General features: G+C 48.8%; 1 protein-coding gene across 4 annotated transcripts; it reads right to left on the bottom strand.

Annotated features, from left to right (window-relative positions):
• Window positions 1-582: 582 nt before the first annotated feature.
• PITX2 (paired like homeodomain 2) lies at window positions 583-20,139 on the bottom strand. 4 transcript variants are annotated; one of them, XM_080916562.1, is made up of 5 exons: window positions 19,920-20,139; window positions 16,119-16,174; window positions 15,529-15,666; window positions 4,284-4,489; window positions 583-1,810 (listed from the first exon to the last, which is right to left on the bottom strand). In XM_080916562.1, exons 2-5 carry the CDS (start codon window positions 16,162-16,164, stop codon window positions 1,247-1,249), a joined length of 954 nt encoding a protein of 317 aa, XP_080772688.1. In that variant the 5' UTR covers window positions 16,165-16,174; window positions 19,920-20,139; the 3' UTR covers window positions 583-1,246. The 4 variants fall into 4 exon arrangements, with proteins under 4 accessions (XP_080772688.1, XP_080772690.1, XP_080772689.1 ...); XM_080916564.1 differs by lacking the exon at window positions 15,529-15,666; XM_080916563.1 differs by lacking the exon at window positions 19,920-20,139 and having other exon boundaries at window positions 16,119-16,194.
• Between the last annotated feature and the right edge of the window lie 262 nt (window positions 20,140-20,401).

Here is a 20,401-nt window from a genome sequence, read left to right as displayed (position 1 = left end):
TTTAATGTCTCCAAAGGGTTTGGGAATAGTAATACAATATAAATGAAGAATCTCTCTACTTAAGCCTCAAAGATAAACGTGGAGGCCTAAATATTTTGAACTGAAGGTGTTTCCTTGTAAATTTATTACGGATGTGTTCCTTCTAAGAAGTTTATGTATACAAACTGTACATATGTGCACACGCCCATCTTTTCTCCAGAACAGTTTAGGGGGGGGGGGCGTTCCTTCTGACTGAGCAAGCTTCAGAATCATTCCAAGCTTGTTGGCATACTTCAAAATTTCTTTCACCTTTCTTCTTTCTCTGGGATTATTTGCTAACAACAATGGCATCCGAGGGATTTAGGCCACAGAAGAATCTGGGGCACACACACCAGCTCGCAGCTTCCTCGCCTCCCCTTCTTCCTCTTTGTTGGTTTCTGATGAATGGCTAGAATCTATTTCTACTAAATTTAAAGAGTGGCTCGGCGGGCAAAGGAAACTGGTTTGCTTTCGAGGCAGTGACTCTGACACCCTGGCCAGGTGACAGAGAAAGGGAGAAAGAATCCAGACCAAATTGTATGCAGTATATTTTACTCCCAAGAAATAAAACACATTTTTTCATATTTGCTGAAAAGTAAAACAATAATATCGTACGAAATGTTATACACAGGATAGGTTGTACATAGCAGTTTCAGAAACAAGGCATCCACCAAAGAAACTACTCTAAAACTTATATTCACACATTTTTATAATAATAATATGTTAGAAACATACAGTGTGGCATTTAGTATATACATTCCTTTGCTCGCAAGCGAAAAATCCTAACTGATTCTGGATAACATGCTTTATTTTAAAGCCTAGCCTTTAAAAACACTGTCGTGATAGTACTAACAACTGCTTTTATAAAATTAATTTGACATTTCGATATATATACATCCTTTCAGTCATTTTAATGTTAACAATGCTAAACTTAAAAAATAACAAGCTTATAGTAATGTTAAAATGTCATATCCAGTCAAACATTTGTTGGTGTACGCGTCCTCCAACTGTTGGGAATACATTTAGCGAAAGATGTCAGACACTTGGGGGCATTCCTTTGAAATCAAAGGCGCCCTCTCTTTGAATTCAGTGGTTTCTTTTCCTCTGATCTCTTTTTCCCCCATCTCTCTTCCCGTAGTGCGCACGACCTTCTAGCACAATTCTCAGTCTTTCTGGGGCAGAGTTGCCCACTCCCGACAGTCCTCGGATCCCGTGCCCCGGGCGCGGCTCACACCGGCCGGTCAACTGCATACTGGCAAGCACTCAGGTTGGAGGCCGGGTTCTGCACGCTGGCGTAGCCGAAGCTGGAGTGCTGCTTTGCTTTCAGTCTCAGGCTGGCCAGGCTCGAGTTACACGTGTCCCTATAAACGTACGGAGGAGTCGGCGGCGCGTAAGGACAGGCGGGCGTGGGCACCGCGGAATTCAGCGACGGGCTGCTCAGGTTGTTCAAGTTATTCAGGCTATTGAGACTGGAGCCCGGGACGCCGGTCACCGCGGAGGGCACCATGCTGGACGACATACTCATGGATGAGATGGAGTTGGGCGGGGAAAACATGCTCTGGGAGGATAGGGGATTGACGTTCATAGAGTTGAAGAAGGGGAAGCTCTTGGTGGACAGAGACGCTGACGTGAGGCCCTTGGCAGCCCAGTTGTTGTACGAGTAGCCGGGGTACATGTCATCGTACGGCTGCATGAGCCCATTGAACTGCGGCCCGAAGCCATTCTTGCACAGCTCGGCCTGCTGGTTGCGTTCCCGCTTTCTCCATTTGGCCCGGCGATTCTTGAACCAAACCTGGGATGGTGCGGATAAGGAACGAGACAGGGAACACAGAGACAATTAGTTTGAAACTCGTAAAACTCGTTTAAAAAATATAGTACAAGAAGCCAACCTGGGTTACACTGAATCTTTCAAGCACGCACTCTTGCTGTCCCAGGTCCATGTTGTCTACACCACGCGACCTGGAAACCCCTGAGAATAGCCAAAGGGCACTGGTGCTTGTCCCAGGCCTTAGTAAAGCTCTAGAGGCCTTGGCCGCTCCAACCTGGGGGTCTGGGCTGTGAGCTGAGCCACAGAAGCCCAGTCAATCGAATGCTTGGCGGCTTAAGGGCCGCTAGATCCTCTAGGACCTCCTAAGGGTCCAAAAACTGTGTAAAATACACGGGATCCTTTCCGAACCTTTAAAACGTGCTTTCATTTCAAAACTGCCGATCCAGTAAGGAGGACCAGGGGCTGGGAGGGTACCCACTCTCCTCCCACACAGCCCCTCCCTTCCCTCCAGTACCTCCAAGCTCGTCCCCCACCCCGAGCCCCTGCGCCTCCCCGAAAGCGCTAGGACCCGGATGCCCTAGAAAAACAACCAAATAAAAAAAGCAAAGGACCACCTCTGCTCGTTAAATCCCAGAAGCTAAGCACGCAAACTGAGCTTTCTGAACCAGCGTAGGTAGCCCTCCACCTCCCTTCACCTCTCTTAGTTTTGACCTGTATCTCCTTCCATTTACCCAAGCCTAGCAGCTTCTGGACTAAGCTTAGGACGGGACCAGAGCTGTCTTGTGGATTTGCGGGAGGCTGGCCGACCCCCCCCCACCCGCGTCCGGTGGCCCCGCCGCAACCCCTCTTCCAATCCACACTCGGCCAGCCAGTCGCCCCAAAGAGCGGCTTTTGTGTATTGGAGAGAGGCCTGGCTCAACAGCCCAGCGCCGACAACGGTGATGTTTCACATTACACGTCTCCTTCGCGCCCAGCCGTCTAATCCGCCTTTTTTTCTCTCTTTTTCCTTTCATTCTTGATTTCCTTTTTTTCCCCTCCCCCTTCCTCTTTACACCCGATTGCTATAAAAAGCAAGCCTCCCGCTCTTTGCTGAAAAAAATAAGCGCCCAGGCGGCCGGAGCGCGCACCCGCTGCAGAGGAGCAAGGCCGAGGAAAAGCGGGTGTGTGGGGGGGGGGGGGAGGGCTCTCCCCAGGGATTTCAGTGAAAGACAAATTGTGTCTTTATTTTAATTACTTGTCATTTCTACTCCAGGCCTTCTAAACTTTGCCCGGGCGAGAGGAGTACGTGCGGGGCTCATCGTTCCCTGATGCTAAAGAAAACTAAAGAGTGACCTTGCTCAAAACCACGGGGCCCCAGCTCTAGCGCTGGCTCCTGGCGGTTAAACTCAAACCACTCCCCGCGTCTCCCCGGCTCCTTTATCAGCCCGCACTGCCTGGCCAGCCGCAGACCTACGCTGTGTCTTCCTTCTCTTTGCTTCGGGAGCACGCTTTAGTTCTAATTTTTGTTGCGGTCTGACATTTTCTCCATTTTTTCTTTTTGTTCGCCCTCCCCCCACCTTTTTGCTTTCTTTCTTCTTCTACACAGAACGCTGTTTTCTAAAACAGCCGGCTCTGGAGTCGGCTGAGTTCTGTTTTCCCCTTTCAGAATTTTAACAATCTTGGACATTCCAACCGACCGGCGTTAAACCAGGATACTGCTACTGGGTAATTTATTTAAACTCATTTTTTTTGGCCAGTCCATAAAGGGGTAGATTTGCTACAAAGTAAAGGTAAGCTCTCTTTTAAAATCTATGACTATAATTAAGCAAGGGGGTGTGAGTACAGCCTTCATTGAAGTGAACTTTCTTGAGAAGATAAATAAACCAAATTGAAACGTCTTTCTTCTCCTTTTTTTCCCCTAAAAGCGCTAGCAGAACAGTCGTTACTTCCAGGGATTACAAAACTATGTAGTAGCTTGTGAGAGAAATCTGAATGGCTGAAAAACCCGCCCCGGCAAAGACCTGCGAGCAACTGGGCCGGGCTGGGCGCGAAGGTTCTCCAGTGAGGCCAACCCTTGCGTGTTTCTGGAGGGTTTTCTTGTTCTAGGCGCACAGGTTGGAGCCTGTTCACAGCTCTTGGCGGGGAGGGATTTTATTGGCGCTTGTCTGGCGACGGTAAGCCGGGAACACAATGCCCTTTGCTGAGGAATGCCCGTGCAGCTCTGCTTGGGAGGGCGCCGGATGGGCCGGCAGAGAGCGGGTGAGGCTGTCGGCGCCTGCGCCAGGGCAACCCTGCCTGGGAACCAGGAGCAGTAACCTCGGGCACACTCGCCGCCTAGAGGACTCCGGCCCTTTCTTCTTCTAAAGCGGCTTCCCACCCGCGACCTTAAGGGGTGACACTGCTTCTTTCCACCCACCACTCCTATCCCCACCCCTGATCTGCAGGCTTTGAAGCTTGGCAAGGCCTCGGAGGGGGGTGAGGGGGGGCTAGGTTTCCCAGACTGGGTGCTGGCTCCTACCCGGACTCGGGCTTCCGTAAGGTTTGTCCACACGGCGATTTCTTCGCGAGTGGACATGTCTGGGTAGCGGTTTCTCTGGAAAGTGGCTTCCAGCTCCTGAAGCTGCTGACTAGTGAAGTGAGTCCTCTGCCGGCGTTGCCGCTTCTTCTTGGATGGGTCCTCTGCGCCCACATCCTCGTTCTTCCCCTGCGGGCCCTTATCTTTGTCTGAAAAGGCAAAGCAGAAAGAAACACAGTTTCGGTGAGATTCTCAGCTGCAAAAAAACGCAACCTCTCAACCAGAACGCACCGGGTGGCAGAGGCGGCAAAGAGCCCGGCTGCTGGCAGGGACAGGGCTGTACGCGGCGCCTCCGTTCCAAAGGGACTGCTGTGTCTGGGGGTGAGCGGTGAAAGTGTGGGTGTGTGCGCCCCATTTCCTCCCCTCCCCCAGCGCCGCACGTTTTATTTACACGTTTATCTCTCTGAGGCGGTACGTTCTTCTTCTTTTTTTTTTTTTAGTAGCTTTTGCTCAAAAGTATACACAGTTGAGAAGAAACACACCCTTTTAAGATACGAACATGCGCGTGTTTTACATACACCCCCTATCCCCAAACCTCAAATTTTCATGAAGTTTTGGAGGGCTAGGAAAGTGGGTGTTAGGGTACACGTAGGAACGAAAGTCCGCCAGCTCCTCACGGGGTGGGGAGATATGCTTCGTTGCCATGGGCCTTTCTAAGTAATTTTAGACATACTTTCTAAAGGAGTGAGGCTCCCCGGGAGGCAAAAAGCTAACAAGAAAAGAGAAACAGGGCGGCCTCTGAACGCCCTTGAATAGAAATGCTGAGGCATCCGGGACCCAAGAAACTGAAGAAAGACCAAGGTAGACTCAGCGGCAAGGGAGGGATTACTAGCGCCGCAGGAGCCAAGCCGGTGGGGGACTGAATGGAAGGGACGGGGGTCACCAGAATCCAGGCTCCCGGAAGTTCTGCCTTGGGCTAACAGAACGACCACTCCGACCACGCCTTCCCTAGGAGGGGGCGGCTTCCTCGGGGGTCGGACGGGCCAGGAGGCGCCAGGGGGCTGCGCTCAAGTGTCCGTGGGGCAGCGCGGCGCCTTACCTGCGACTTCAGGGCTGGAAGTATCGGAGATTGTATGCACCTCCAGTCTATGTTTGGAGGAGTCCAGAGAGCGGGGCTGACCAGGAGCTAGGACCGAAGCCATGGCTAACGCCTGGGGATGGTGACAGAAGGGTGAGGAGGCGGCCGACAGCTTAGTCCCGGCTGCTCGGTGCTCCAAGGGCAGCGGGCCTTTCATGCAGTTCATGGACGAGGGAGTGCGGCGCCCTACGAGTCCAGGGCTACCGCCAGTCGAGCCCCCGGTGGCCGCCGGTTCTGGGTAGCGCTCTAGGCGCCAAGTTTCCCCGTGTTAGCCGAGACTTGTAGAGCCAGGGGACGCACACTGCCGAGTCCTCCAGCCAAGCTGCCCCCGTCTCGTCTAGCTGCAGACTCCAGCCAAAAAGAGTTCGGCAGCCGAAAGTCAGGGGGCCAACGGAGACTTGGGGACTTGGGCAGCAGGGAACCGCCGCGAGCCTCTTTAGGGAGCCGACTTCCAAGATCCAAAGCGAAACAAGAATGGGCAAAGACCCTTTTCTTGCCTCCCTCCCTCCCCTAGATACCCCTCCAATAAGGACAGCTACGAGAGCACTCTGCCCGCCCCCCACGCTGCAGCCCTGACAGCGAAGTGTCAAGAGTGACAGGGACAGGTAGCTGATATTAGATCCCCCGCGGCGGCTGCAGCCGCCACGGCCTCTGCGCGCCGGCCTCCGAGCACACCCTCCGCGGCTCGCACGCACACCCCCTCGGGCCGTCGAGCTGGAGCCAGGCCCCGCCGCAGCTCAGCTCCAGACACCCCAGCGAGAGACCGGCAAGATCTGCGGCTCCGCGTTTCCCTGTTGGCCTAACGTCTTAAAAACAGAGGCGGGCTTCCTGGAGGCAAGACGTCACTCTGCGGCGGCCCTCCCCAGCTCTCCCCGCCTCCGCCTCCTCCCAGACCCTTCTTCGGGTCGGAGTGACGTGGCTCCACACCAATCGCGAGGCCCCGAGCCGCGGCAGGGGGATGGCTCTGTCTGCACCTATCAGCAGTGCGAGGCCCAAACTAATTCCTTGCGGTGCCCACCCGGTCGACACTGGCGCGCTCCTGGGAATCCTGCTCTTGCCCAGCCAAAGGCTATTCGGCTTTTGGTTCGGATTGTAAGGTGGGGGAGAGGAAACTTGGAGTCGGAGGGTTAGGGTAAAGAAGAAAAGTCGAGGACCGAGAGGTGTAAGGTTCAGTCAGCAAGCACCCCTCCCTTCCTTTTGTGTCTCACCACAGCATTTCTAGACCAGAGCCCCCCCCCCCCCCACACACACACCCGGGGTCAGGACAGAAAGGCGATGTGCTACCTAAAGCTCAAGTTAAAAAACATGAGCAAATCACCTTTCTTATCTTAATTCCGCACCCCCCCCCATTCGCCTGTCAGGTGAATGTCGCGCTAATCTGAGGAAGCTTTACTTTAATTGCAAAGAAGACAGAGTCTTGAAAAGGCAGGCTAATAAATTCGAAATCGAGAAGAAAATGGACCCGTCAAAAGAAAATTGCCTTGACTTTAGTCGAACAACTGCTTGGTGGTTCACTCTGGATTTATACATGAATAAAAAAGTCGCCTCAAATCACGTCCTCGGTAATGCTCATTAGTCCACAGACAGAAAACTCACAATAGAGTAGAAACCCTAACCCAGCGTTTTCGAAATGCTGAAAGCTTATCCATTCTACTTAAGGTTGATTAAGACACATCCTAGGTCTTTCAAATTCCTTGTACACTGTATTAAGCTCGTCCTAGCCAGAGAGAGCTACGCTTTAAATTCGACCCTCTTGTTTACTTTATTATCAATCAGATTCAAATCCAGGCTTTAGCCCGTAGAATCAACAACCTTGAGCTAATTATATAGAAAATATGCCTTAATGAATTTCCATACAATTAAGAACTTTGCCAAATGACCAATTTCAAGGATGATTTTTTAACAGTCATTGTCTTTTGCTAGGGAGCTCAAGGCTGCCTTGACCCATTAAAACACAAATAGGCAGAAGCGGTGGATGTGCACCAGGCTGTGGGGAACCTAGAGGACTGGCCAAGTAGGAAAAGCTTTTCATTTGTGTAAAACAAACAGAACACACAAGAAAGGCATCAGCCCCATGCAGCCTTATTCTGAAGGAAATTGAAGTTCAAACACCTTCAAAATAATTTTTCTAAGTTCTGTGTGGGACTGAAGGGGAGGGTTCTGCTCAGTGTTAGGGCAGTGACCTAGCACCCAGGAGGGTCTGGGTTTGAGATCTAGCAACACCCACCCACCCACCCACACACACACACACACACACACACACACACACACACACACACACACACAGCCTTTGTCCCTCAGCCTGGCTGGAGAACACAAAGTAATCTACTCCCCTTCCCACGTTTCTGCATTTGCGATAGTTTCACAGTGGACTTAGTGTTATCTTCCCTGAATGTAATCTGTTTGACATTATAGTCAATGATTTGCAGCACCGGTATAAGGAATCTTCAGCAAACACCCCCTTACTCACAAGACTGGGGAACTTAGCCTGTCACTAAGCAAATGAGGGTGACTACAGATACAGTTATAGCATGTCTCTCTTTTACCCTCACCCCCCCCCCAACACTATCAACAATCCCTCTCATCTTAAATACACCCGAGATCATCCAAAGGACCAAATGAGAACTATTCCCAGTCTTTTCATACTGTGGCCACTCCACTCTAAGAATTGAGACATTTAGACATTTCTTTATAAGCTTATCTCAGCGTTCTTGGTTTTAACCTTTATTCTGGCTCACTCCGTTCTACACACATAAACACACGTGCACCTGCTCAGCAGAACACACGCCCTTGTGTCAGGCCTGAATTAACTGAGGCTCACACATCCAGCTATATTAGGTCTTGCAACCTTATCACTAAATTATACACATTACACCAGCAGTCTGTTGGTAAAGAAGGTTAAATTAATTTACATTCTACTCATTATCTGGTACTTAAATGACGAGTTTATCCCTGAGATTTGGCGGGCGGGAGGCTCTCCTCCTCAGACCCCACAGCGTTTCACTGAAGACAATGTTCTTACATTTGTAGTGGTTTTTAATCTGATAAGACTCTAATTTGCTTAAGTCTTTTAAATAAGGGTTTTAAATGTTTCTAGGCATTTTCTGATTGAATTTCCTTTAATTCCCTCAAGTTCATAAAGTATATGTGTAAAGTAAATATTTTCTCTCATGCACTTGCCAGCTGATGACCTATAACTAAGTCAATATGAATCCAGATAGTTCGATCCAATGTGTTTACTAATCATAGTCTAGTTTCTTCTTTTTAAAAAACCTTAGTACAATTGTGGGCATCACAACACCCTATCTCACAATGCTGTACTCTATGACAGACTCCACTGCATCAAAGAATAAAAGGTTCTCTGCTTTTATAGGCATAGGCTTCTTGGCCTCAAGATTTGAATTCCAGAGTGTGGCAAAAAAAAAGAGTTGTTGTTAATGGTATTTGTTCTGTTTTTATGGGTAGGGGCTTTAAAGAAAAACTTATTTTCCCCGAGAAGCAGAGAAGTTGCAGAGTCATAGATTTTCAAGGTCATCTCTCATCCAACCCAGAGATTTGCAGCTTATGCTCCGGCAGTCCGGTCCCTGGAGTAGAACATTCACCTGGGACATTGCACATAGAAGGGGTTCAGGTAGCCCCTCAAGTGGATGGAAAGCCTGGGGTTAAGTGGTAGGTCCCCATAGTGCCAAAGTATGGAAGATTTTGGGAAGACACAGAAGCCCAGATAGCCAAGTCTAAATAGATAGAAATTTAGATCGAATGGAACCACTGAGGTTAAGAATAAAGACCTTCATGCTAATGAAAGTAAAAGCAGGATTGCACATCATGTGTGTGTATGTATGTATGTGTGTGTGTGTACATTTGAGCACATATGAGCACACGTGCATAAACACAAGTGATTGAAATCCATTTTTTAAAAATATTTTTTACAGTCAACTGATCCTCTCCTAACTTGCCTTATACTTGCCAAGTAGTCCCGATAGGATGCTGTCCTTTCAAGGACCTAGAGGGTTCATGCCCAGAGTAGGTGTGGAGGTGTGTGATGAAGACCAAGAAACGCTCTATAATGATGTTATGGGTGACATGAAGAAAGGGTTATAAGTCAAATCATACCTGTAGGGAGTTTAGTAATCCTGTGAAACCATATGGATTCTTCTTGATTAGCTCTAGAAATGATGGTGACTTAAGCTATCATCAGAGTTTTCTATTCAAGGTTAAGGAAGGAAGGAAGGCAGGGAGGGAGGGAGAGAAATAAATGCAAAAAGGAAGGAAGAAAGGAAAAAAGAAAGAAAAGAAGGAAATGAAGGAAGGAAGAAATGGGGGCTGAACTGTGCTCTATGTCTTTAAGGCCAAGGAAAGAAAGCTTGGTGTTAGGAGGCTTTAATTGGGTTTTCTTGCTTACTCTTTCAAAGACCCTCCGGGTGGGAAGTATGTGACTCAGCTGGTGTTTGCCATCACCGATTACCATCTTAAAGTCTTATTTAATTTCACACTCTTTAGTGTTAGTTGAGCAAACTCCCTCCAGCTATCCCGGTGAGCAGTAGGTCTGGGCAGTCCCTTCTGGAAGTTGTACAGTATGACCTGGGACCCAATCAATCAATCAATCAATCGCCAAATTTTGTAAAGACTCTGCCCTCAGAACTCACCTGGAAGATGGCTCAATTAGAGGTCTTCCTGGGCTGTCAGACCATAAAGGTAGGGGTGTGTGTGTGTGTGTGTGTGTGTGTGTGTGTGTAAGAGGAGACCTAGAACCCCATACCCAGAAAAGTGGACTCTTATTCCCTCTTTCAACTGTCTGGACACAAACCACTCTCACTCCGAGGAGAGTAATGTCCCTCCCAAATTAAAAGCTTCACTGTGAATGCTTTTTCTTGTTCCATAAATGAAAACAAAACAAAACAAAACAAAACATAAAAACAAAATAAACCAAAAGGTTGGAGATGTTAAAGATTCTGTTCTGTTTCTGAATGCCAGAGATTAACAAATAATCCCCAAAAATACATACCCGTGCTTCTGCCCTAACAGCCCCAGTCTAAATGTTCAATATTGAAGAGGTTTTGAGTGACAATTTAGGGAGAAATTAGGGTGCCAGTGGAAGGTATGCCCCACTGCTCAGCGAGAACAGGGGAAGTGACTGGACGGCAGGGGAAGAGGATGCTGACACCCAAGAGTTGTCAATGCCCCCTCATGTACTTGCACCTGAACATGGCAGGTTCACTAGACACACTCACTTGTTTTCTGGAAAGCACCAATTTACTGAACCATGAGATTGGTATAGTTAAATGTGACTTAGCAGTATGGAGGAGGGGAAGGGAGGGAGGGAGGGAGAGAGGGAGAGGGAGAGGGAGAGGGAGGGAGGGAGAGAGAGAGAGAGAGAGAGAGAGAGAGAGAGAGAGAGAGAGAGAGACTCAGGAGAGAAGAGAAGAGGAAAGCTGAGGAGTCAAGACAGGAAGAGGGTAAAAATGAAAATAAACACAGACATCTAGGTTTGAGAGAAGGAGGTGTAGGGCTAACTGAAGTCACTTAAAAAATAATTGGATTAAATCAATCCCCTCTCTCTAGCTCATGTTCACCTCCTTTTCCTATTTCTCCCACTCTCCTTTCTTTCTTTCCCAGACATGCTGGTAGCTAACATTCGGCATTAGTTGCCATGGTGACCATAAATCACATAAATCCAAAAATACCCACCTATAATCTGAGATGAAGCTTTTATTTCCCTAGCGAAATAATATTTTAAAAGCTGTCAGCTGACAAAAAAAAAAAAAAAAAAAAAAAAGAAAGAAAAAAGTAAGAAGAAAGAAAGAAGAAAAAAAGAAACCCACCTCCCTGTAGTAACCTTAGTACTGTATTACTCCAAAGGTTTGAATTAAAATGTTAGCCTGTTCAAAACATGCTGGGAGAATCCTGGGTACCCTTCATGTCAGACCCTCACGAAGATGTTGACTCTTTCACCCTAGTGGTTCTTCAGCACACAGACACACACACACAAAACACAAACACACACAAATACACACAGGTGCGTTCACTGTGTGTGTGTGTGTGTGTGTGGTGTGCTTGAGTGCACATGCTCCAGATTTTTCTTCCCCTTTCCTCAGCTACATTAGTCCCTATGGACTCTAAGCCTGGTTTGTAAAAGAAGGGACTGTCCTAAATCCAAAAGAAGCTGGGTCTAGCATCGAGGTTTTTTAAGGGAACTTTAGTGTGTGGGTGATCCCTGAATGGCTTTTATATGGGGACATATAAAAAGAGGTTAAGAAGAGAAAGAGGAGACCTGAAGAGAGAAAAGCTGCATTCTGGAGCACTGAGCCCATGGTCAAGTTCTATGGTTAGTGAAGCCCAGAAAGGATGGGTCTTGTTTTCCCACCCCAGCGTTCTTTCCCAGGGGAAGAAACTTTCCCAGGGGGAGGGGTCTGTGGCTGCAAGTCCTGCCTTTTGTCTTCTAACTTGGGCTGTTGTCTTTTGCCTATCTTGGATTACAGGGTATTCGCCTAGATGAAGAGCCATTAATTACCATTCAGTCAATATTAGGAAGACGACAAAGCTTTTTACATAGGATTAAGAAGACATCAGATTGTTCCATTAGTATATTCCTGCTCACGAATAAGCGTTCGTTATACATTTCCTTTTCCCCGGAGTCGCTCTAACAACTGCTGCATATATTAACAGCAGTCTGTGCGGGAGTAACAGCCTAAGCAGCCTAAAAAAACTTTGAGAATGGAATGGTTGGGAGAACTGCCACCTGCAAAGAATGCTTGCCACCGACCTTCAGGGACTGACTACCTGGATATCTGGTACAACTTCCCACTGGGGTCAGGGTGGTGGTGGTGGTGGTTGGAAACCACAGGCAGAGAGGAGGGTTCTGCCAATAAAACTGCAGGTTTAATGGTAGAGGTGGTGTCCAGTGGGGGAAAAGAAAATAGGTAATTGTCGCCACGCAGTTCTCCTGTTGCTTTGCCTTTTCAAGCTTCAAATCTTATATGCCTAGCCCCTGCATCTTGCCTCCTAGTTACAGCCAAGACCTCTCCACTTTCCCACACAACCTTCTTCGGGGGCGAGGCGGGGGGAGGGCTCAGATCCCTCCTCCAGGTACCACCATTTTGCCTTTTGCTGCAGAAGGTTTGAATGTCTCCAGTTAGAAGGCCTCCGCTTTACATGGCTTCAGAATGGAGAAGGGAAACCGGATTGTTTGCTTTTGTGGGTAGATTAGGAACCAACGTTTGCCGATTAAGTGTACAGGAGCCCAAGTGAACGGGAGCCCAAGAAGGAAACTGAGCCCACGCAATGGCCAGAGTTTACTTGCATCCTAACCCCGTGGGAGAAGGGGTGTTTAGGGACCGATGGTGGCGGGAGGGACCTTGGTGTTTCCTTCTGAAGCGGGGTGGGGAGTCGGGGGCGGGCGAAATCTAGGACTCCCGGCAATCAGAATACTTTCATCCAAGCCTGTCTGTCAAAGCTATTTAAAAATTAATGGCATGGCTGGGGGTTGGGGAAAGCGGTCGAAGTACTGGCCGCCTGTCACAGGGCAAACTGGACAAGCTCTGAGGCCAAGCCGGTCAGCGGTCAGCGCTGTGGGCTTTATGCCCTACTCTACAGCAGAGACTCTCAAACATTCTGCACCCTGTTCTCTTCCTGAAGGTCAAGACCATTGTAAGAGTCCCCCCCCCCAAAAAAAAAATCGTAGCCACGTGAAATGGCTAGACTTTGCTCCTTTCTATAGGACTGGCCAAAAAGCCTCCCTTTCCAAGTGCCAGGCCCAGAGTCTCTGTTAATTCTCTCAGCCCCTAAGCTGCCTCCAGTTTCACGGTTTGAGCCTGGTGGTGGTATACGGAGCCTGCCTTAGCTCAAAGGTGGAGCTGGGGGTCTCCCTTAAGGAGACCTGCAGCTATTTGGGGAAGAAGAGGTGGGCACTATCACAAAGTATCCTGGCCTTTTCTTTGTCCATGCATGACATTTAAAAATGTTTTCTTTTTTTTTTAAATAAAAGAAACTTTAAAAGTACAAAAATAAATTCCAGTCAGAAGTTTGTATAACCTTTTCATACATTTTTTTTTCACAACCCCCCAAAAGGTACTTAACTCTGGTGACCTTCCTGCAGTGATTTGGGGTTTTTACTTACTGGTACATGTTATAATTATTATTTTTGATCTATCAATTCACACACACACACACACACACACACACACACACACACACACCAGCTAAATATTACGGCTTTAAGTATCTCTTTCCATCACATACCTCTTTTAAATGAATGCTATTAAACACATTTGGGCAGGTTTTTTTCCAGGTCCAAAAGATAGAAAAACAGACATTTTGGCAATATAGAGGGAGAACCTTTCATATACTCTCTAAAATAATCTATCCTGCAAGTAAAAGCCACAATCCCTCATATTCATGTTCTCTCTCTCTCTCTCTCTCTCTCTCTCTCTCTCTCTCTCTCTCTCTCTCTCATACACACACACACACACACACACACACACACACACACACACACAATTTTCTTTTTCCTTTCTTTCTTCTATTATCAAAAGCCAGTGCCAGGACACTTGACCGGGGTTGGGGGGGGGGACCATTCTGCCTACCTACAAGGACATTATCCCTCCGTAGTCTCCTCGACCGGGCCCTGTGTCTATTGGCTCCAAAGCAGGCCACCTAGCTAGCCTCAGAAACAATTCTTTGGGTCAACGAAATCAGGGTTGGAGGTGGGGTCGAGTTCTAGGGTCACAACCCACAGGATGTAATTTGCCCTTCGCTGGGCAGCGGTCGGCCCTCCCCCCCCACCCCCTACAACATCGGCCCGGCTTTCCAGGCCCGGTCAGGGCCGAGGCCGAGCTTGCACAAAGCATTCTCCTTGGGAGTCATCCCTACTCTTGAGTTTTAACCATATCCCAAACATTCTCCGGTCTAATAATTTATTTTTACGACCGATTATCAAACAGAAGAAGAATTTAACACAATCTTAATGACAGAAATCAGCCGACATTATCTCTGCATTGCCTCCATTTAACCCCTTGGGGTTAATCCCGGACAAGTGAGCCTTTAACTGGCCCAGCAGGACGACTGGGCAAGTAGGGGAGGGGAAGCTGCAGCTTGCTTTAGGCGTTTTGTTTCAACAAATGATGCTTTTTGCTCAGATACACGCAGAAAGTCTTTGTTTCTTTTTCTTAGTAATACTTTTTGTTTACTTGCCGGGACTCCCAAATCACCCCCTCTGGCAATACTACATTTGTGTGGGGGTTAGGGTCGAGGGCTGTGAGGAGTTTTATCTCCTCACACAATCAAAGGTCAACAACTTCCTAAGGTTGGGCACTTATGAAGCTTGAAAAACCCAGAGACTAGGGGAAAAAAACCCGTAAATTAGAATTTTACATGTATTCCAAAGGAAGGCTTCTCCTCCTATATAGCCACATACATTATCTAAGGATAAGTTTCTATTTCTACAAGGCCTTCTCTGTGCGTGAAAGACTTTTTCACCTTTTTGCACAAGTCTATGGTCTCGTCTAGCGTGAAACCAAATAACCAAGGAACCACAGTATCCAAGCCCAAGGCCTAACAGCAACAGGGGCTGGCAGACAGAAGCTCACAATTGCCGCGGCCCTTGTGTGCTATGCATAGTTCTGTCTCCTGCTCTTTAAGGCTGTTGTCCAAACCCAGACCCTTCGAAGCGAGCCTTCAACACGACCTTCCAGCGTTTGTCTGGCGCCATAAACTGCACCCTGTCGCCTGGGTAAGGCTTGGCTGTGAGCTTCTGGGACCGGGTGGGCCCTGGAGGTGCAGCGTGCAGTGGGACCAGCAGAGCGACAGAGGTCGCTGTTGGACCACTTTGCACAGCAGATGCAGCGGCCGTAGTAGGCTGGGGCGTGCGCAGGGGATCAGACCACAGGGAGAGAGAAAAGGGAGAGGTGTTGGGTCTCAGGAGTGCAGTATAATTTGTGGAAAGGAATTAAAGTCCCTGGAACGGCTGCTTCGCGTTCTACCCAGAGGCCAATAGCCTAAGTTCTGCAGCAGGGGACACCGGCTTTGGCGGCTTGGCCCGCCTGTGCTTCGCCGGCAGCCGGGAGTCCCGGAGGCGGGAGCCCGGCGCAAGGCCTGCGCGTCCCTCCCCCTTACCATTGGCGCCGGGGTGCTGCCGCGGGAACAGCTTGCTGCTGGCTGCCTCTTTCCGGCTCTCGGGAGAGTCCGTGAACTCGACCTTTTTGATTTCGGAGTCTTTGGAGAAGAGACATTCAACGGCCGCCGGCTGCACGCCTGGGCCGTTAGTGCGCCCGCCCCACGTGCGGTGGCGGCGGATGCCAAAGGGCGGAGGAAAGGAGCCCCGGCCAGGGTTAGGGGACGAGGAGGGACGGAGGGGAAAGAGGGACAGAGAGCAAAGAGCTCGTTAGAGGAAGGATGGACCGCACGCCCAGCCCTTGGGTACCCTGCAACCCAGTGAGGGCAGTGGTCTGTCCCTGGGCCACCCGAGGGACGGGCAACTTGGAGGAATGTCAGGACAGTTCTCGCTAGTTTGCCTGAGCCCAAGCCTCCCCAAAAGCGAAGGGGCCAGGACTGAATTAGTCTGATGTCCTTTTCTCCTAGGCGCCCCCATCCCCGGAGAAAGTTCCAGTGGCTGAGGTCCTCGAGCCCGAGCCCGAGCCTTCTCTTCGCTCTCGCAGGACGCAGTCTCCCTTCTAGGGACCCGGGCAGGAGAAATGAGCTCTTACCTAATTGCACACAGGCAGACACCAGTTTGCGACAGTTGGTCTCCATTCCCCGTTATCTGCAAGACAGAAGAAAGGCAGGACTTTGAGAAGTGGCAGCCGTCGGGAGCTGGAGGCTCAAAGGTGGCTATTAGAGCGAAGGTCGGGATCAACAATAGATGTTAAGCGCTACTAGCTGCTGGGCCATTCAGGTACGCCTTTCCGGGCCGGAGAGCCTCTTGGAGGCAGGCAGCATCTTCCCAGCTTCCGAATCCAGGCCTCCCACCGATGTTTACCTGGAGGGATCATGTCCTCAGTTGAAGGGGAAGGGAAGGCCTAGATGTTAGGAGGCCACTGAACCCATGAGCTTCTGGAGAAACTGCGGGGACTACGTTCAAAGGCGCCTAGACCTGGGAGCAACCTTAAGCTTATGCACAATTTGGGGGGTGGGGAGAATGGACTTCTCTTTGGAAAGATCACCATTCAATACGGTGTCAGTCAATTTGAGCTCAGCAAACATTTGCAGAAGGCCAGAAACAGCATGCCCGGTCCAAAGCAACTTTCCCTCCGTTTTTTCTGTGATTCTGAAAGGGAGGGACTCTCGGCCAAGGGTGCTCCGGGAGCGAGCTGAATTAGGGCCTCTCATCCGCCAGAAGCCGCGTTTCCATATTTAGCCACACTTTTCCCTGGAGATAATCATCCAGCCATTTATTTACCCTAAAGTATGATTTAGGATCGTAGAGCTGAGTTACACGATGGGCCGAGCGAGACAGGAGACCCGGGCAAGCGTTTCTGGAGGGGCCGCAGAGGCTAAACAGCACTGGGGAGGCTGCTCCTCCAGTTTCGGCCTTCCCTGTCCCAGGCAAGCTCGATCCTTTTCAGATTTTCAACCGCAACTCAGAGAGCCAAGCTTTTGACGCCGGCCCCCTTTCTCCCACAGGCAAATCGGGAGAGGTGGGTGGCAGAGGGCTAGCTGGAGTGCTTGCTTTCAAGACAAGAAAGGGAAGAAGGGCTTCTCAGGCCCCTTGAATATTGGCTCCTGACTCTTGCTAACCAAGGTACGCCTGCAATCGGAGGGTCCTTTTCTCTTAGAGCCCAGGGCTGGAGGTGAGAGCGGGCATTGCCAGGCTGGTGGGCCGAGTTTTGGCCTGAGGTGCATTTTCACACTCGCTCCTCAGCCTCTTCTGGAGCAATCCAAGCTCCAGGGGACTCTGGCCAAGGTCGTGCTGCCTGGAGGAGGGGCCGCCTGGTGTGGTGGCCTGGGGATCCAAGAGTGGGGACCACAAGCAGTCCGTCCTGCCCCCCCTCAGCTAATGAGACGGGGTAGGGATTCTGCCGATCCTTGTGGACCCGTGGGCCCAGAAGTAGCAGTTTGGCGGCTCCAGATTTAGCGATTCTGCAGTAAAATCACAGGATTAGTCCCTGATTGAGATGTCTGTTCGGGAGATATTACAAAATTCATTATCACAGCTTTCTACTAACTCGATATGAAGTAACACAGATGGGATTTTATTAGTCCAGACTTCAAATGTTTACTTATGATAATTTCGGGGGAAATTTGCATGTCATCATTTCGATAATCTTTTTTTTTTTTATATGTCTGAACTGGCTGCATTATTAGCCGGTAGCCACAGCATTGCAGATGGCTACTGCAAATAGTTTTATTTATCTATTTTTTTTCAAGGAAATATACAGAAGAGAAAGACCTGACCTGTAAAAGTCAGTTACTACACATCTCCCCCCACCCCCACACTTTGGCACTGAAGTCCAATCAAAGCAATAAGAAGCGAAGCTTCAAGACCCCATAGGCTTCAAGCCCAAGGAGTGTTCCTTAGCTCCTTGCTCCGTGTCCTTGTGACTTTGAGATGTATTTTACAGTAATGTGAATCCTGAGACTTTTATTTTATGCTCCATAGAACAACCAGGCCTAATAAATGGGTTTAGTCTAACTGAGGAAGACTTTTTTTTTTTTAAGAAAGATCTTTAAGTCTTATCTGATGATACTTAAACTTGCCCTATCAAGGCATCTAACTAATGTGTGACAGACAAATGTCACTGTTGGATTACCACACTGGTTTCAATGGCTAATCTCGACATTTTAGATAGGAGACATTTCCTAATTTGAAGTTATTCTCATGCCAGAAATTCACATCCTGGTTGGAATGTATATGCCAAACGATCTGCTTTGGGTCAGCTCCCATTCTATAGTGTGTTAATGAAGCGCTACCCAGCAATTAGCATGCCCAGTGCCACTCTGGCCAGGCAGATAGGCAAGCCCTAAGACACAGAGCAGTTTGCTTAAAAAAAAAAAAAAAAAAAAAAAAGATTTCTGTCGAGCAACACAAGGATGGAATTGTAGAAGAAACTACGGGTTCTAGTCAGTCTAAGAGGGAGAAAATCATTTCCCATTTCACCCCTTTCCATTTCCTTTCTTATCCCATGGCAGAACCATTCATGGAAAGCTAAAAAATAAAATAATTAAAAAAAAAATAAGAAAGAAAAGAAAACAAGAGGCCATATGTTTTAAATGAACTAAATTGATGTGATTAGCCAGCAAATTAATTTGCAGTGGGTAATCATTTAAGGAAATTAAGATACCATTCTAACTCAGCTCCGTGTCTTACCATGAGCAAGCTTGCTTTAACGCTTTGTGGAATGCAGGCTTCTGGAGCATTGGAAGGCAACAGTACTCAACTTACAGGACAAAGCAGGGCAGTAACTTAGGCTTTTTGCTGAGGCAAAGCAAAACATCCCATAAGTGAAGTAGCTACTTTGTTTTTAAACTAAACTTTGACTGTTGGGCTACTGTGCTCCGTTTTCAACCCCACCACAAACAACAGAAAAAGCAAATCCTCAATTCATTTTGGTCACTAGCTTGTTTCTGTGAAATGATTGGTTTTAGGCAGAGTTACCTCTAAATAATACTTCATGTGATTAAAACATCTTTAATCATAATGAATGGTCTGACAAAGATACAGACATCTCTTAAAAATTGAATTACTTGCTTGTTAAATAAGTTAGAATGTATGAATGCGGATCATTTTAATTCATAATAGCAAAAGTCTCTCTCCCATTTTAATTTGTCTGTAAAAAAATACAGTAGTCCTACATAACAGAATAAAAACCAAAATGTCCCAGCTTCTTAGGATAGTTTGATTTCTAAATTGCTTAGGGAAAGTGATTAAATTGGAATAAAAAGACCGTATTTTCCTGGTTTGGAATCGCATGTTTTTACTTAGTTACCAGTTGCAAAATAGTTACCTCCCAGCGCATCCTTTTAAAATGCATCTCCCGCAGTACAAGATTGAAGTTGACTGGTGATCAATTTAAAGGATTTATAATCCGAAGTAATTGTGCGGGTTGGCATCTAGGCCTGGCTCCCAGGTAATTCGCTTGGGCCTGAGAGGTCACTAACTACCAGTTAAGATGGAATCTCTTTTTTCCAATAGGTAATGATGGGAAGGGGCTAATCTATTCCAGTAGTCGAAACTTTGTAGCTGGTCCTTTATCTTGAGTCCGCTAATCCTCAGCCAGAGGATTTCTCCCTATCCTGTTGGCACCGAAATTCCAGGGGAGATGCCTCGTTTTAAATGCCAGCCATGTCTGGCTTCCACTCGACTTCAACAGCCGGCAGGACTGTTCTAGTGTCTGCGATTGAGGACGAAAGGAATAGGGCTCTGCAAGATCTATTTGCCAACTGCGCTACCTCGGGAGAAACAAGCCGGGCAAGCCACAAATCATACACGGCGGAGGTTCTCCAAAGTGGAACAAATTTCCAGACTCGCATTATCTCACAGCTCTGCGGGAGACAGGGCCTCCACTTACCGGCTACCGGAGAGAAAGGCTGTCTCCCCGTCCCACCGCTTCCCAGGGTGACTGCCAGGCGGCCGAGGCTCAGGCTGCACAGCCAGCGCCGTGGAGCGGGTCTGGGTGGAACCGCAGGGATCTCAAGGGTGCCGAGTTCCGAGAGGGTCCACGCGGGGTTCTGCTAAAGCTAGCGGGTGCGGGCAGTTTCTGTCTGCTGCTCTCCAGCTTTCTCTCTCGGTCTCGCACTCTCTCTCCCCTCCCTCCTTCTCATCCCTCTCTCTTCCCTCCGCTCCGACTCCGTGTGTGGAGTGTCGTGACGTCAGCAGAGATTCCACCAAACTCCAGTGCACAGTGGCGCGCGGGCGGGCGGCCGAGCCTGCTGTGTGTTGGGCGATCAAGGGGCGAGCACGGCGCTTGGGCCACTGGGGGGGGGGAGGGGAGTTGGGTTGCGCGCAGGGGCGATCCAGGGGACGGGGGAGCACTAGGGTTGGAAAGTGAGG

This window comes from Micromys minutus (genome assembly GCF_963924665.1).
Source record: "Micromys minutus genome assembly, chromosome: 4".
NCBI classification, from domain to species: domain Eukaryota; kingdom Metazoa; phylum Chordata; class Mammalia; order Rodentia; family Muridae; genus Micromys; species Micromys minutus.
Note: the sequence above shows the minus strand (reverse complement) of the source record. Positions and strands in the feature narration are given on the sequence as shown.